This window comes from Sapajus apella, unplaced genomic scaffold (assembly GCF_009761245.1).
Source record: "Sapajus apella isolate SASKATOON/1434 unplaced genomic scaffold, GSC_monkey_1.0 scaffold36, whole genome shotgun sequence".
In the NCBI taxonomy this organism is placed as follows: Eukaryota; Metazoa; Chordata; class Mammalia; order Primates; family Cebidae; genus Sapajus; species Sapajus apella.
The window spans coordinates 16,058,395-16,077,120 of NW_022436976.1; the positions used below are offsets into that span (position 1 = coordinate 16,058,395).

At 33.4% G+C, this 18,726-nt stretch overlaps 1 protein-coding gene across 9 annotated transcripts in view; it reads right to left on the minus strand.

Annotated features, from left to right (window-relative positions):
- LRRC7 (leucine rich repeat containing 7) overlaps window positions 1-18,726 on the minus strand; it is a 566,189-nt gene that overhangs the window by 103,015 nt on the left and 444,448 nt on the right. For all 9 annotated transcript variants that reach the window (XM_032297103.1, XM_032297104.1, XM_032297099.1 and 6 more), the window contains exons 12-15: window positions 9,441-9,570; window positions 8,270-8,385; window positions 4,738-4,807; window positions 2,401-2,500 (exon numbers count right to left, since the gene is read on the minus strand). In XM_032297103.1, coding sequence (XP_032152994.1) covers window positions 2,401-2,500; window positions 4,738-4,807; window positions 8,270-8,385; window positions 9,441-9,570 — 416 coding nt within the window. The remainder of the gene's footprint in view (window positions 1-2,400; window positions 2,501-4,737; window positions 4,808-8,269; window positions 8,386-9,440; window positions 9,571-18,726) is intronic.

Below are 18,726 nucleotides of genomic sequence, written 5' to 3' on the forward strand. Positions count from 1 at the left end.
AAGAAAGAAAGAAAGAAAGAAAGAAAGAAAGAAAGAAAGAAAGAAAGAAGGAAAGAGAAAAGAATAAAATTCCTTTGATATTTATTACATGGTCTTTTGTAATCTGAACTCAAATTCAGTATTCCTAAACACTCAGGATTGGAAAATTTTCTAGTGTAGGAAATGGGCTCCCCAAAGGACAATAATAATAATACAGAGAGTTGGACCAACCATTTTAAAGCGTTATCTGTTTCAATCCTTACAACAACACAATGGTACTACCAATCTCATCCTTATTTTACTAATGAATTTTAAGGGACTTGCTCAAAGTGCTAAGAGACTTCTCAGTGGCTAGTGCAGGATTCTATTTCTGTTTAAATAGAAACCTTATTTGTAACTGCTAAACTCTATCAAAATTTCTTTTATAAAAGTTACCACATAGCATTGACTTTGCAATAAAGTGTCCAAGATTGCAACCTTTTGTTTTTATTACGTGTGCATTGAGAGGAGCTTGTTTTTATGGTAGAGAACATGGAAAATTTTGTCTGTTTCAATTAGCTTAAATATGTTAAATTAACAGAGAAATGGCTTATAAATCTTTAATTTACAAAAAAATGTTGGCTAATGATAATATCTTCTTTGCAACATTATGGCAAAGATCACATGAAAATGCAATAAAAGTACTTAGTTAAGGCTAAATTCTTTTCCAAAGGAGGTCCTTTATCATATATCTTTGTTTGTTGCAAGGGATTCTGAAAACTCATTTATTACACTCCTGCCTGGAAAACCAAAAGATAACTTGCTTTAAGTTCAAGGAAACTTTTCAATTACCAACCTTTTTTTCTCAAAGAAAAAACAAAACCAAAAATAAACCCAACTAGGCTAATTTCTTAACACTACATCTTACCTAACTAAATCTACAAATTAGAGATTCAATCTGTGAGACTGGATCTCAGAAATGACCAGTGAATATGAGATGCTTTTCATTTTTCTCTAATTCTTTTTAAATATTTTGATGATGTTGAGCTATTAAAATGAAAATGTAAAGCTGTATGAATATAACATAATCCTTACTTAAGATGTCTCATAAAATATGTAAACATGATGGCTTTTATCAATTCAAAAGATCAATTTTATTGACTTCTAAAAATGCGTATTAAAACACTCTTTTATTTTCATACATCTGTAAGCCAAAATTTGAAGAAAAATATCCTAAAATATTACAAAATGATTCATTGGCCTTTGGAGGTCAAAGGCTAAAGTTATGTATTATAATTATCCCTGAAAATTAGAAATACATAAACAAATAGTTTCTTTTACAAGTTGGCCTCATTCACATGAATTGGGTAGATTTAATCCATGGCTAGATTAAAATGAGTTTACTCGCCAAGAATTATTGTTACTCTATAACTGTAGAAAATGTGCATATCAGCTTGTGCTGGCTTGGGCTAAGGAGACTATGCTAAGTTTCAAACAGCAAAGGACGAAGATCTTTTTGTTTGAGACAGAGTTTTTGCTCTTGTTGCCCAGGTGCTATCTTGGCTCACTGCAACCTCTGCCTCCCAGGTACAAGCGATTCTCCTGTCTCAGCCTCCCAAGTAGCTTGGATTACAGGCATGCGCCACCATGCCTGGCAAATTTTTTTGTATTTAGTAGAGATGGGTTTCACCATCTTTTTGTATTTATTCACAATTTTTTTGTATTTAGTAGAGATGGGTTTCACCCAGAGATGGGTTTCTTAGGCTGGTCGAGGACTCTTGATCGCAGGTGATGCATCTGCCTACGCCTCCCAAAGTGCTGGGATTACAGGTGTGCATCACTGCACCAGGCCTAGGAGGAAGCTACCTTTTTTATGGATAATGTGATCACAGAAGAGAATATTTAATTATTGGAAAAGGATTTAGGGACATTGTTTAAGGAAACTTAACTTGAAAAAGAAAGAATGGTCTTATTTGCAAGTATCTCTTTATGGTTGACTTAGACCATGAAATAATTTGAGTCTGGAGATTACTGGACTAGATGTTAATTGTGTTCATGCAATAAGTGAACACAGCAAATAAACCAGTTCATTGAAACCTCCTTAAGATCTGACTGCTCTTAGCTCATTTCAATGCTGGGCGCCACATTTACTTTACTAGTCATGTGTCTTGCAATCCATAAAGAAAAATAGTTGCTCCTAAAATCAACATTATTTTAACGTAAAATACAAAGAGGAAGAGTTTTGTCTTGGAAGCTTACCTAAAATAGAGTAGAAAATAAGACTTATGCTTAACGTATATCCCAAATGGTATTTGTGTGTCATGTAATTATCTTTATAGGCTTGCCCATGAGCCAGTATTCTTGGCCAGAGATCAGAATAAAATTAGCCTTTTCTATCCATAATCATTATAAGTAGAGAAGAAATTTCTACTGACAGTTTACCTTCATCACCACGAGGCTGCTGGGGAAACATGTAGTTAGTCAATACCCTTTGCTTTGTTTCTGGATGGGCTTCTGTTTGTAAAGGGATAAGGGCTTTGGACTAGAAGCAAAGAACATATAAATTAGATTAATACAATTGTAAATATAAAGAATATTTATTTGCATAACAGTCAATAGTCTGGCCTCACCCAGATAAATGAATGTTGGAAAAAATAAGTGAAAAAACAAAGTAATAAAATAAGAAATTACAACATGAAATAATACTATTACTGAGGAATATTTTCATATTCTAAGATTTCCATAATAAGGTTTTCTTCCTCTTTAGCATACTCTTTTAAAAACTTACCAAAACCTATTCAACTGAGCAATGTCAGATTTAATCCTGAAGAGTTCAAAATGTGTTAAATTGTTTCAACTAAGTAAGCTTTTGGTATGGTTCTATATGCCTATTCATTTTCATGGATTGTTGCCCTAGAAAGACAAATGGAATTTGCTATCAAATTAATGCTATACAAGATCATCTATGAACTTAATTAGGTTAAAACAGTATTCATTTATTTATAAGAAATATTTTTATAGCCAAAGACAGGGTCCACTTTATAGATAAGTAACTGTACTTGTACTTGATATATTATAATATATTGACCTCTGTTCATATGTCATCCTCTGTTATTAATTTGATTTCAGAAATACTAATTTTGAAGGGGTACTGTAGAGCTCTGATATTCAATGTCAAAATATATTGGAAATGATATTATCTAATATACTAAAAATCTGCTTATTTAATGAGATTAATAGGAGTGAAATACAAAGGGGATTTGTGATATCAGTTTGTCTCATGAAACTGAGTCATAACCACACTATATTACTGTTCTAAATAAAAGTTAAATGATGCAGTCACTGCTCTGTGCATTCTCCCACAAGAATAATAAATTATATTGTTTTATTTCCCACAATACAATATGTAGAATACACTATTCCATTAGCATAGTTCACATTGATTTCAGAAATGATTTATTCATGATGATATATTGATGCCTTGAAGAATTGATTTATTTTTGATAAGATTTGAATTTGAATTACTAATTTTTGACTCAGTAGATGGAAGCAAATGCTGTAATTACTGTAGGAACACAAACAATATTCTTACGTTTACATTTTACAATTTGTAAAGATTATTTTAAATTTTCCACAAAAGAGTCCAATGACTACTGGACAATTCACTTACCAGTAATGCTACTGTTATGCTCAGAAAATAATGCTGAGCTAAATTCAAGATGAATTGTTTTCATTTGGCCATTCATATTTGAGGATAGGTGTTTCAAAATTTAAGGATCACAAGAAAAAAGAGGACTAATAAACTATACCAAAATTGTCTATCATTAGTTCTTTTGTAGTCAGATATCCTCAATGGTTTCTTGTTATTTTCCAGTTAATAAAATTATTTACTAATGCAATATTACTGATTCAATTAAAATCTATTTTCAAGAGGATAAAAAATATCAAAACAATGTTACAGAAAATACTAATAGTTGTCAGAAAGATATTGCGATATTGCAATTTGTTTTTCTTTTTACTTTTTCTTTTTTTGAGTTGGAGTCTCACTCTGTCACCCAGGCTGGAGTGCAGTGGTATGATCTCCACTCACTGCACCCTGTGCCTCCCAGGTTCAAGTGATCCTCCTGCCTCCGCCTCCCGAATGGCTGGGATTATGGGTGCATGCCTCCGTGCCAGGCTAGTTTTGTATGTTTAGTAGAGACAGGGTTTCACCGTGTTGGTCAGGCTGGTCTTGAGCTCCTGACCTCAAGTGATCTGCCCACCTCGGCCTCCCAAAGTGCTAAGATTACAGGTGTAAACCACTGCACCTGGCCTGATATTGCAAATTTCTTGAACGACGCTTTTGAATTAAGTTGATTATAATTAAAAGGATAAGAAGAAAAAGTAACATAGAAGATAATAATTCCCTGTCGTGGGAATTGTGGTAATGATTTCTTATTCTTTACCTTCAGAGATGTAATTAAAGTACATCCTCTAAGGATATACCTGCATCACCTAGAGCTTAAAAAGCTATAAAAATGATCATTTTGTGTATTAGATCTCAGAGAATGAAGTAGATGTTAGATAGAAGTATTTAAAGAGGATGGGGCTTATAGTTACTGTTTTGGCTTCAGCAATGTTTGAATTGCTATGTTTACAAAAATCTTTCTTTCAGAGGATAAAAAGATTACATTTTGTAGTGGTTGTCAAAGGTATCTATTAGGAATAAATTAGTAATTCAAAATTTCAATTATAGTTCATTTGAATAAAGAAAATAAATCAGGCAATAAAACCTTTTACCTGATTGTCAGAAAGCCACAAAGCTGCAAGCTCTTTAAGTTTGGTAAATGAGAATGGTAAATTCTTCAATCTGCAAAAACACAAAAAGTCTAATAGCATGGGTAAAGACGGATAAAAGTTCATTTCTAAGAATTATTTAAAATACTCTGACTTGTTGGTTTCATTCTTTTCTTGAATCATTTTTCCATTGAGCTGCCTGAACAATATTAAAAAAAATGAAAACCTCCTATTTACAACTCTTCAAATACTTCTCATTGTATCTGAATAAAAATAAAATTGTTAACATGTATGGTTAGAGCTTAAAAGGCCTGGCCCCTAAAAACCCTCCAGAAGTTTCTCTGCAACTCTTTACCTGACTCAGTTCCGTCAGCACAACTGGGCTCTCTCAGCATGCTCTTTTCTCTGGAATACTCTCTCCCATACTTCACTTTACTGAATCTCACATATCCATTCATTCTTAGCTTAAATGCCATTTTCTCTTTTCTTGACTCCTCATTTAAATTACTTCCCTCAATCTAGTTTCAAAGTACCTTGTATTTTCCTTCATGGAACATATTGCAGTTTTTAGTTATACATTTATATTTGTGATTATTTGCTTACTCTTTGCTATCCCTTCAAAACTGTAGGCTCCATGAGGGCAAAGGGCCATGCTTGTTTTACTACTCAAAGAATGTATAGCTCTCAATATTATGTCGACCTTCAAGAAGTATGTTCTTTTGCCCTTCATGTAATGTGTAGTAGATATTCAAAGGGGTAATCTTAAAAAAATAAAAAGCACTTCTGAGATGTATAGCTTGACATTAGCCTTGGTACTCAATCAAAATTATATATTTAGCTTTGGCTTCAGCCTTTTGAGGGCCAAAGTACTTCACAGTATCTGATATCTTTGAAAATATGCATGATCATACAGCTTACCATCAAAGCTAGTTAGCAAAGGGGGTAGTACAAACAAGGCATGCCAATGAGACTTATTACTAACTTCTGAACACTCATTTTTGAATATGGATAAATATTTTAGATATAATATAGAATAAAAATGTTCTTGTCTTTAACATATTAGAATTCTATCAGCCAATTGAGAAATAAATTTATTTTGATAATGGAAGTGGGCAATCTTACAATAATTAAAAATTAACTTTAGAGTTAATTTTATGTGCAAAAGCATTTAAACACTTCTTAAAAATCTAATAAATATGAAAAGAGACTGAAAGGCAATACAAATCTTAAAACTGTATATTATATAGATAACCCTTAGAAAAAATATAATAATCTTTCTGAACAAATGTTTATAAAATATAAACAATATAAAGAATAACATATATTAAATTATATCACAATTCTTTTTCATATAATTGTTATGCTAATATTTATAACTTTAAGCCAAATTACTTATAAAATCTATTTCTAAATAAAAGTTATTAAAATTCACTTAAGCCATAAATTATGAAGTAAGATCTTATTGGGAGAGTTTTTCACATCATATGGTATATATTAAAAGCAGAATATCAAGTCTGCAGCATTGAAATTACATGAGTGCAGAACTATCCACAATCATGTAAACAACATCCATGATATCATCATCAATCCAGTCATATGTGTAGCATATGAAGAAACTGCTGGAAAAGGACAAGGTACCTTTGTTTTTCTTTGCTCTTCTAGTGACCTCTATTGCAAGTAAGCCCCTATTTGGTAACATAAATGTGCAGTACATTGACCACAGGAGCAATCTTGCAGCTGACAAGGCAGAGGAATCATTGTTCCTAACTATAATGATAAACTTTAAAAATCTATCATATTTTAAATATAAAATTATAATAATCATTACTTTCAGATGACATTTCTTATTTAACATTTTTCCAAACACTTCCTTCTCTGGTGGTAATATTTAACTTTGGCTTTAACTTTAGCTGAATATTGATTTTTACTTCTGGTTGATTCACTGATTGATTCATTAAAAACATTAATTTGGCTCCATAGTGCATTCCAGCAACTGCACTAGGACATAAGATTATATTTCTGTACTGATGAAATTATTTTAAACTTCTGATATTGTGAGCTCCTCCATGTATTATTCATAAATTTTGCCCTAGCATCTAGCAGTGTGTCTGGCTCACTGTAGGTGAGCTCAAGTCTGCTACAGTTGTTGAATAAGTATCTTCAAAGTATTAATAAAACTTCTAATTATGGATCATTGATAATATTTGCTAAGTATATTTCGCATATTATGAGTGAAAAGAGATTGAAAGGCAATGAAAATCTTAAAACTGTGCATCATATAGATAACCTTTAGAAAAAATATAACAACCTCTCTGAGCTAATGTTTATAAAATATAAACAAGAATATAAAGAATAACTGATATTAAATTATTTTCATTCATAATACCAAGAATTTCCTAATCTTATTTTTAAGAATATAATTAGAGATTTAAAAAAATGTCTTGCCAAAAGTAAAAAATAACATTCAATGCATTTTCCTCATTTTCCAGGCTGGTAATACAGTCAGAAGAGAAAGCAAGGTTGGTTTGACATTACTTACTCTTGATGCATAAAGCTTTGGTGCTTCCTTGTCACCTGATATTATCAATAACATCCCAAACTTTTTAATAAAATGTTTTATTCTCTTATATGGCAATATTATTTACTAGTAAGTGAAGTTTTGAAATTCACATTTTTTCCTTAAAGTAAGAAGCAAATGAGAATTCCAATGCTTATCCCGAAACCTCCAGAATCTGATTATTCTTATGATTCCATAAAAGCTAATCTTTGATCATTTCATTACAAGGTCTCTCAGTTCTTCATATTATCAATTGTCTGACTGAAACTTATTGAAAACATAGAGCTTATGCATTATATCCTGTGATCATTTTATTTCTTAGCAGTTATTTCTAGTCAATATTTGTTTTTATTCTTTCCTACTTGAGGATAATTATCTTTTATAGAGTAGGTGGAAACAAAGATGAATTGAGGTTTGTACTTTTTCTTTTTACTCATCTATCAATATAATGCCATTATTAGAAGTAAAGGACCTATCCTTTCCTTGATCATCCTGCTCTGAACATGAGTAAAGAGCCACTTGGTTGTGAGTATTCTTACTAGCACTTTGATGGAATTGAAAATATACATATTGCCCAGTTAATTTGTTGGAGACCAAAATATATACATAAAAACATATGTGTGCATACCTACATACACATGCACGTTTTTATTAATATATTTTATATATTTTTATTATAGTTATTTTCCATGTCTTCATATTGTTATGAGTTCTTCATATGGGAAGGCTTTTGTATATAAATTTGCATTATTTATATTTATATAATTTTAATACATATGCTTTTGATATAATCAAATAACAAAATTTAGAAATACTTGGTTTAAAAAAATTCACCTTCTGCTATTTTACAGAAAGTATCAATATTTGCATTCCATACACTTCAAAAGACAGAAAATGTTGTCAAAACTATAGGCATAAAAACTATAATTTGCTTTCTGCAAATAACTAATATGTGATTGTAAAATGTTGGAAAAATACCTGTTGTCACTCAAATTTAGGACTCTAAGTTTCTGCATCTGTCCAATCTCTTCAGGAAGAAATTCTAATTTGTTGGAGCGTAGAGACATGACTGTAACATTCTTACAACTTCCAATCTGTAGGTAACAAAAGAAAATAGGTAAAAAAAAAAATCAGAGCATAATACTATTTTACATTAATTTTTCTAATTTTTAAAACTAATTAAGCAATAGATTTTATTTTTAACTTTCTTTTAATATGTGCAACATTTTATTTTTATAATGTAGCTGTTTAAAATATATGTATATTATATATATCATTTTAGCTATTAAGGCAATTTATATCAGATATTCTTTTACATATTAAAAATGAAGAATATTCTTTATAATTTTATGCTTAAAATACTTGCTAACATTATTGTTTTTATATATCATATATTTTTGTCTGTCAAAGTGAGTACTGATATATCTTTGTTTATAACAGAAGATCATATACACTCAAAAAATAAAATATTGTTGACATTTCCTAGGCAAAGTTAGTTTTGTTTCATATTACAGTGTTTTTTGTCACTTTTAATCACATATTTTGGCTCTAAAATAATTATATATTGATTCTTGTTGCATCATTATAAGAGTGTTTAGTAGAAAATGTTCAATTGAAAATGTATTTCACATACAGCAAACTTGAGCACAAGGTAAATTAAAAATTACTTTATACTTTTTTTGATATTAGTAAATAAAATCTTACTTAGATGTAAAAATTAACAGAATCTCTTAAGGGATCCTGAAGTTAAAATAATATTATAATGCACCATGATACCTTCAAAAGCATATGTACATATAAAAAGTTTGCTAAAGAAATTAAAATGTAATTACTTTAAAATATTAGTTCTAACTATTCTTAAAAGCAAAAAATATAAATTAAGCGACTAAATGGTATTTCTGAACATGAATTAACTTATATTTTCTTACTTTTTTTATTTGTATGCAATGTTTAAGTCAAATGCATTTTCTGGGTCAAATATAAACACTTGTCATTTAAAATAGAATGATTAGCAAATATATATGCAGATAATTCCTATGTATAGTCACAGCTCGACTCATGAATCTACATTGCTATTCTGCCTGTTAAGATTTTACTCCAAAACAGATTCATTAAAAGTTAAGGAATAGAAAACAAGTTTATTTCTCACTTCTCTGGGTAATTCTGGAAGGAAATTCTCATCAACTGCTAATGTCCGAAGACTATGAAGGTAGCCAATGGTAGAAGGTAGTGACTCCAGTTCATTACAGCTACAGTCAAATTCTTCTAATAAAGATAAACTGAAAAGTTAAATACAGTAGTTACTTTAAAAGTTTAGATGGCAAAATGTTTTGAAAAAGCCACATATCCAAAATTTACCAAGACAAAGTTATTCATGTGGTGATAGCATAATACTCTATAAATTTATCAGCTCAAATGATTTAATACCATCAAAGAAGTGGTTAACTTGGTAAAATAAATATAGTTTATTTTTTCCCTTTCTAAATTTCCCTGTTATTTAACAGCCTTGAAAATGACAAAATAATGTTTTATTTGTTTACAAGTTAGGTATTCTTTGTAGCCTGATATTCAGAATGTGTATTCTTGGAATGAATGAATGTAACTGTCATGGGGTAAGTAGAAGGATGGAGAGGGCAGGTCCAGGGGTTGGGAGAAACAACAGAAACAAAAACACTAGTATTTTTTTTTGAAATTCTAGGTATTCACTAAGCATTTGAGAGATTAAAGAAAAAAAAAAAAAAACAACCAAATCTCTTCCTCATAAAAACTCTTTAAGATGTCTAATATTTTAAAGGCCATTTTATAGATAAGAAAATTGAGGCTTAAACGTGCTAAGTAACTTAATCAAGGCCACACAAAATAACAACCCTAAGAATTAAACGCAGACAGTAAGGCTTCACTGCATTATTCTGTCTGTTAGCAGGTGCTATGGACAGGGCTCATTTCATCCTGCAGATGTGTTTTGTGTGACTTATATGGTGATATTTTAGAAAGTGTTTAATTATTTATTTAAAATTTTACATAATGATCCAGATTTTTGATGCCTTTTGAAAAGGAGAAAGATCTGTCAATAGTGGGTCTATATTCTTCCATGACAAGTAACAGAAATGGATTAATAGCTGCTGTCTTCAAATGGGCATAGCTCTTCAGTTAGCCTCCAGTTTGTCATGATCCCGACCAGTCCATGCTTAGCTGGCTTTACTGTAGATCTACAGAAAGGAATTGTATGGATGCATATTGAAATTATCACAAGGAAACAAGACACTTCAATGCCTGGTTTGAGATAGCTGGGAAAAAAGTACTTGGCACAGAGTACGCAACAGATACACTGTACAGGTATTGATTGACTTACCACCTATGCAACTTATGACCATTCGACTTTACGACCACAATCGCTAGCCACGACTGCTCCGCGTCTGGCAGCGCAAACGTTGTCCAGCTGGGCGTACGACAGTGCAGACCACCTTCTGGCAGCACTACCATCTCCGCGTGCACCATTTCAACTGTACATATAGCCTACTCAACTTACGACCAAATCGTGTTACGACCGGTCTGTGGTCCCGACCGTGATCGTAAGTCGAGCACTAGCTGTACTGTTGGTATTGTTGAAATTATTATTACACTGTTCTTACTATTCTATTCCTATTATATTGTTATAATAGGAAGAAACCTCCAGGGGTGAAGATTCCACCAATGTAAACGGAAAAATGAATTCAAGTTAGGTGGAGTAAGGCTGTAGAATTAGCATCCTTTTTTTTTTTTTTTTTTTTGAGATGGAGTCTTGCTCTGTCATCCAGGCTGGAGTGCAGTGGCACAATCTCAGCAATCTCAGCTCAATGAAATCTCTACTTCCTGGGGGTTCAAGAGATTCTGCTGTCTCAGCCTCCTGAATAGCTGGGATTATAGGTGCCTGCTACCACACCTGGCTAATTTTGCATTTTTAGTAGAGGTGGGGTTTGCCATGTTGGCCACCCGGTCTCAAACTCCTGACCTCAAGAAATCCACCCTCTTCGGCCTCCCAAAGTGCTGAGATTACAGGTGTGAGCCACTGTGCCCAGACGGCATCCTTTTTATGTTAAAACTAGCTAGTTTGAACATAATTTGCTCCCATTATTTAGTTAGTAATTGAACACTGAAATTAAGCATATGTGTTGAAGTCACTTAGAATGGATTTGTGTCCCAGCTTTGTAACTTACTAACTTTATTATATTGGGTATCAATAAATTAAACACAGACCACCACAGCTCAAAAAACAAAGCAGATTTTATTTATCTGACAGGCAATGGAATACATCAGGGAAGAAGTTCACTGAGTAACACTCTGAAGGGAAAAAATCAGTGACGAAATGGGGACTGGTCATAGCGGGTCATGATGACTATACTCACTAAGGGTTGAAAACTTGTATTATGGAGAGGATGAGGTGAGTGCACAAGTCTGTGTCCAGCTATACAAATCAAGTACCATTGTCCACGGGTCAGGAAAGAATTTAATGCAATTAGGACCAGTCTGACTCTGACCGTGGTCATTCAAACTTCATTATCTTAACAGATTCAGCTGGTTAGAACCAGTTGTGGTGAAACACAATATTCAGTTTTGCATAATAGCTCTTAGGAAAGTGTTGCTTAAGTAAAAAAATTTCCTTTTGTATGAACAAATCCTAGAAATTCTAAGCCCCAGATTCTTTATATTTACAATGAGGATACTGATAATGCGTGCCTCATGCAGTTGCTCTAAAATGAAATGTTAAGTAAAGAACTTAACACAGTACCTATCATGAAATACATGTTCAGTGTACTTTTCCTCTTATTAACAGCATACCAGTTAAATTTGTTTCAACACGCTTTGAGGCCCCTTGTTTGCAGGGATGGTTATATTGCTGGGATGCCAGGTGTACACAACTCTGTTACTCTGTGCATGCACGTTTGCGAAGGCAGAAATCCATATATGTGAGAGATCCAGTAACAGAGTTTGTCTCTCATTTTTCTTCTTTTTTTTTAATAAAACATGTTTTGAAGTTAGTCTTGGTCGTAGCAAGGTGGTTGTCACCTTGCACAGTTCCAATGTATGCAAATTTCAGTTGTGATGTTTCATTAAACAACACTAGTCTCCCAACAGCCTGGCTCAAATTTCAGTTACTTTGGTATTTTAACTGAGTAACTGCATAAAGTATCTCACCTTCTTCAGTCCACAAATCACAATGTGAGTAACAGATGTACCTTGTGATCAGGGACTGATTACATCACTTCCTTCAAAGTCTGTCAATGACTGGTCATTGCCCATCTGTTGTTCAGCTCACACACAGACAGTAAAACATGTGTTGCCTTCCTGTCTCTTAGCAGTAGATAGATACTATAGACCAAATAATTTAACATTAAAACACCACAACTATTGGATAAAGCTCTTGGTCGCTGCAATTCTCTTGCAGATTGAAATTAAAATCTGAAAATTTGCTTTATATCACCAAGGACAATGTCATTAATCCAGCCTATAGACCAAGGAATTATTTCAACTTTCAGTGTATTATCTTACACAGACTTTTGAATAGGCTATTCATGCTACAACTGGTGATCATGTAGTTTCTTTACCTGTGTTCTAGAAGAAGTATGACATGAAATATACAATTGAAAATATTCAAACATCATGGCAGGAAGTAACAGCAGGTAATATGTATACAGCACAGAATAAACTTTTAGCACTGTGATGGTTAATACTGACTGTGAACTTGATTGGTTTGAGGGATACAAAGTATTAATCCTGGGTGTGTCTATGGGGGAGTTGCCAAAAGAGATTAACATTTGAGTCAGTGGGCTAGGGAAGGCAGATCCACCCTTAATCTGGTGGACACCACCTAATCAGTTTCCAGCAAATGTAAAGCAGGCAGAAAAATGTGAAAAGGCGAGATGGGCCTTGCCTCCCATCCTACATCTTTCTCCCATGCTGGATGCTTCCTGCTCTCAAACATTGGACTCCAAGTTCTTCAGTTTGGGACTAGGACTGGCTCTCCTTGCTCCTCAGCTAGCCAATGTGATCCTGTAAGTTAATACTTAATAAACTCGCAATATATGTATATTTTCCATTAGTTCTGTTCCCCTAAGAGAACCCTGACTAATAGAAGCACATTGTACAAATAAATTTGAATCTAGCATAAATGGAATCATAGAAGAAATAGCTGCCCATGGGAATGCTGACCCTGCTACTACTAGAAAGACTCTAGATGAGCTTCCTGAAGGCCTAGTGAAGGCAAACTTATATACATAAATGAGGAAAGTGTGATGAAAAGAATGAAGATGTCCCAGAGGAAGTGATGCTTGCAATAAACCTCACATTAAAGGAAATCTCAGAGATATTTCATGACACTGAAAGCACGAAAGATAAAATTTTGGAAGTAGATCTAAACTTAAAAAGGAACATGACAATTCACTAACGCACGGAAAAGATGCTCACTCTGTTTAACAACATATCATGAAAAGAAGGCAAGCATTGTTCAAGCTAACTTTGATGTGTTTTTTAAATTAAAATAAGCTTTAATTCTCAATGTTTCTAATGTTTAATATTACAGTATACAAAATAACTGTTAGTTACTATTTTTTCATTTTCCTATACATTTGTAATCTACATTTACAGTATATAATGCTTGGACAAAAGGTTTTAAAGACCTTTTGTAAGAACAATCATAATTTTTCCCATTGATTATTAAGACTGTTTTGCACAGTTTCAGATTGCATGGTCATTTTTATGATCCCCTTGATACTATGATTTATAATAAATACATATTTGACCTTCATCCAGTTCTTGGCATAGAACTCTTAAAACCCTTGGAATTGCCAAAGTGATAAGTGCCTTTAAGTATGCAAATGAAATAACTTATGGCTAAGGGCTCTGGGATAGCCTCAGGATGGGGGCTGATTGCCAAAGGACCCACCCTGTAATTAGAGGGTTGGAACTTTCAGTCTCACCCTCTGACATCTGGGGAAGGGAGAGAGGCTGAAGGTTGAGTTGATCAGCAATGGTCAATGATGTAATCCATTAGGCCAATATAATGAAGACTCCATGAAAACTCGGAAGGTCAAAGCGTGGAGAGCTTCCATGTTGCCAAACACATGAAAGTGCTGGGCAGATGGCACAACCAGCAAGGACATGGAAGTTCTGCACCCTTCTCACACACCTTTCCTTTTGTATCTGTTCTTGTGGCTGCTCTTCTGTATCCTTTGTAATATCCTTTATAATAAACTGGTTAATGTGTTTTCCTGATTTCTGTGAGCCATTCTAGCAGGTGATTGAGCCTCAAGAGGGAGTGATATGAAGCCACAATTTATGGATGGTCAGCCAGAAGTACAGGAGGCCTGGACTTGTGATTGGCATCTGAAGAGGCGGGATAGTTTTGTGGGACTGAGCCCTGAACCTGTGGGGTCTGATCTTAACTTCAGGTAGATGTGTCAGAATTGAGTTAAATTGTAGGGCACCCAGCTGGTATCCACAGAGAAATGGAGAATTGCTTAGGGTGGGATATCTCATAAACATCAGTGATCAAAATTAGTCTGTGTTCAGTGTTGATAATTCAGAAGGAAAAACAGAAATTGTTTGGTGGTTTCTTTCTCCCTTTCCCTTTCCCTTTTTCCATTTCCCTTCTCTCTCTCTCTCTCTCTCTCTCTTCTTTCTTTTTGGCAGAGTCTTGCTCTGTCACCCAGGCTGGAGTGCAGTGGCACAATCTTGGCTCATTGTAACCTCCGCCTCCCAGGTTCAAGCGATTCTCCTGCCTCAGCCTCCCAAGTAGCTGGGATTACAGATGCCTGCCATTGTTTGGTGATCTCTATAGAATCCTGCACTACCTTTTAATAATCTGTATTAAAAAGACATTTTGACTGCACCATGGGCAATAATAAATTAATAATTTAGAGCCTGAAACCATTTTACATCTTTGGGTTGCAACAAAGAACTATTAAGTGCAAAACATATATTCCTCAATGATCTTTGAAATTCCAAATATTCAAACTCATAACCTATAATTCCAGCTGACTTTATTGATGGCTATTGTGTTAAAAATCATTTAAGATGTTTTTAATACAAAATCTTGTATTAAAACAGTTATCACATTTAATCAGATTATCACTGGCATTTGTAATGAAGTCTAAAAATAGACCAAAGGTTACCTTTTTTTTTTAGATGTTTTATTTCTATAATTGTAGCAAGTAAAAATAAGTTGCAAAGAATGTATGAAGTACTTTGAAGTGGTGTTTCCCAAACTTCAGTGTGCATGCCAATCACAAGAAGAACATAATAAAATGCAGATTATGATTCAGTGGTTTGGGGTGAGGCCCAGGTCCTGCATTTATAACCAGCTTCTAGATGATGAGATGCTGCCAGTGCAGGGAACACACAACACGTTGCAAGGATTTAAATAAAACCCTTCCAAATCTTTCAATAGTATCATTTAAACACACAAAATAGACATTTATTGACATTAAAATACATATAACTATTACAAGAGTTGTGTTTAGGTCATGTACGCTTCAGAATGAATGATGCTACTGAGAGTAATAATGTTTGAAATCAACAGTATTGACTTCAGTTTCTAAAAATATCCTTTATACTTTTCTCTACTTTAGCTTCATGTTCATGAGTTGCTCTTGGACGGGAAAAATATACTGTATCATCAACCCTCAATTACCTAGCTAATATGGAAGAAAGATTGTGAATATATTACATAGATAATTTATAATTTAACTTTAACATCATTTATGACCATTAGACACAATCTATGATCAATGTAGATGATAATAAATATAAAAACAATTGGCTTTGGGCTTCACCTTCTTAATTCACTTTTAATTCTTAACAGAAGTAATGTAATTTAGTGGAAAATAGTCAGACAGGCATGGGCTTCAATTCTGGTGTAGATACTTAATAGGCGAGTAACTTTTATCTGACCTTTACGTAGTATTAACCCCTGTTTTCTCGCCTATAAAATTGGTTGACAATATCTAACATATAGAGTTTCAATAAAGATTAAATATATGCTAAATCCCTGAATGCTAAATGGAATAGATATCACATTCCATTAAAGTGGCCTGTTATGAGGTAGAGTACCCTGAAAAAAACAATCTATTTCTTATATATGTAAAAGTTGTAATATTTATTCCCTTGATAAGATTGATTGTTTCATAAAATAAAACTGCCTCTATTTGACAAAATGAAAAATTGTTAAGATGTTGGGGAGGTAAACAAATTTCAGATGACTCTGAAGAACTGTTATTATATTAATAAAAATTTAGTAGAGAAGTAGAGAGGAATATAGGAGAGAGAGAAAGAGAGGGTGGCAGAGGCAGGGAGGAAGGGAATGAGGAAGAGGGAGAGAGATACAGAGAGAGAGAGAGAGAGAGACTTGTTTGGCAAAGATGAGCTGCTTAAATGTTCACTGCCTAAAAATGCCAATATAGCTCAAAGTAGACACCAAACTGCAGCCAGACAGCTGGGATTGGAGTCTAGACCCTCATAATTACTAGTGGGAATATCTTAGTCAAGTTACTTAATTACAGTGTACCTTAGTTTCATCACTGAACAAAAGTGGGGGACAGCAGTATTTAACCCCGTGTAATAGGCCTAAATACACATAGAGGAATTAATACATGTAAAACACAGCATGGGCACATAGTCAATGCTAAGTAACTTTTGCTATTATACTCATTTTCAGAGATTCTATAATCAATTTCATTTAATTTAGGCTAGGAATCAAGTTTTAGGTTCCATTCTTAATTTTCTTTTTAACGTTAGATAAGCTGCTTGGGCTGCTTCTAAATAATGGTAGGAAATTTGCAAACTTTAGTCAGATGAATTCTTTTCTATACTGTTTTCCAAATAAACACTATTCGTTTTAGTACTAAATCCCACAGCCTGTGCTAAATTCAGTGAAAGTACGATGAAAACAGCATTCATTAGAAATGTAATCATCTAGATTTTACCTCTGAAATGTTGACTGATTTTAAGCAGTTATCATTATCATACAGATAACAAACTTTTCATTTGAGCCCAATTTTCCTATCTATCTAAAACAACTGGAAAATTTTGCTTTCCTTTTCACTATTTAGCAAGTTGATTAGACTGTCTGAAAATCAAATTTGCAAAAAAATTAGATTATTGGAGAAAAATATCACCCAAATGTGAAATATTGTTTAAGGTATTTTTTTAAAGAACATCTGTAACCTATGAGTAGAGAATAGCTTCACTCTTTAGCAAAGACTATTTTTTTTAAAAAAGATACTATATGTTCCAAGTTAGGAGACTGAAAGATTTCTTAACTAACAAAAAATATGGAAACATTTCTTGCATGCAGGAGTAAGTACTACAATTAATATTGGTCCACATAAACAGTCACAATCCTGAAATGCTGGGGAAGTAAGCAGAGGAGGAAGTAGGCAGTAGAGGAAGAGGGCTCTTAAATGTATATCCTTAGTGGTTTTGTGCTTTAACTGAAATCGTATACAATCATCAGTGAAATTCCGTTTGATCATTACTTTGTACTTTTCTCAATAACTTTGTGTGAGCAGATATGAAGATGCCATTATTACTCTGAGAAACACCATGAATTTTTAAAATTTTCTGTTTTAAATTGCTCTAAGTCCTTTGACTTGAAAACCAACCACTATGATTCAAAACAGTTTATTCTTCAGGACTCTGTCACAAAGCATGGAAACAATTTCAAACACCTCATCTCCTAAGAGTACATGTTTTAAGTTTAAAAGATAGATGTTATAGACTGAATATTTCCCTCCAAAATTCATATGTTGAAGTGTTAACCCCCAATGTGATGGTATTTGGAGATGGGGCCTTAGGGAGGTAATTTAGGGTTGGATAAAGTCATAAAAGTGAGGCCCTCATGATGGGACTAATGCCTTTGTAAGAAGAGAAACCAGGGCTTGCTTTCCCCCCGAACAATCAACCCATGCAAAGAAGAGGTCATGTAAACTCACAGCAACACGGTGGCTGCCTACAAGCCAAGAGAAGAGGGCTTAGAATAAAACCTACCTTGCTGGTGCCTTGGACTTGGACTCCCCAGCTTCCACAACAGTGAGAAGTAAACATCTATTGTTTAAGCCACCCCATCTATGATATTTTGTTATGTTAGCCTGAGCAGACTAAGACACTGTATTATTACTACATTTGCAAATACTTATAAAATATTTTTCTTTTTTAGAACTAGATATTTCATTCATGTTATATCACCAAACCTCACATAGATGAACATAAGTAATAATCAATAAATGTCTTTTTGGATTTTACTACTAATAAAACAATGACTACTGAAGCCTTCAATGACTTATTGATGGCTATCTAGTTCTAAGTGCCACAGAAGCCTCTGACAATTATTATTATTTCCATTTTAATGAGAAATAATGAGAAAAGTGTGGCTCTGAGACATGAATTGACTTGCCCATGGT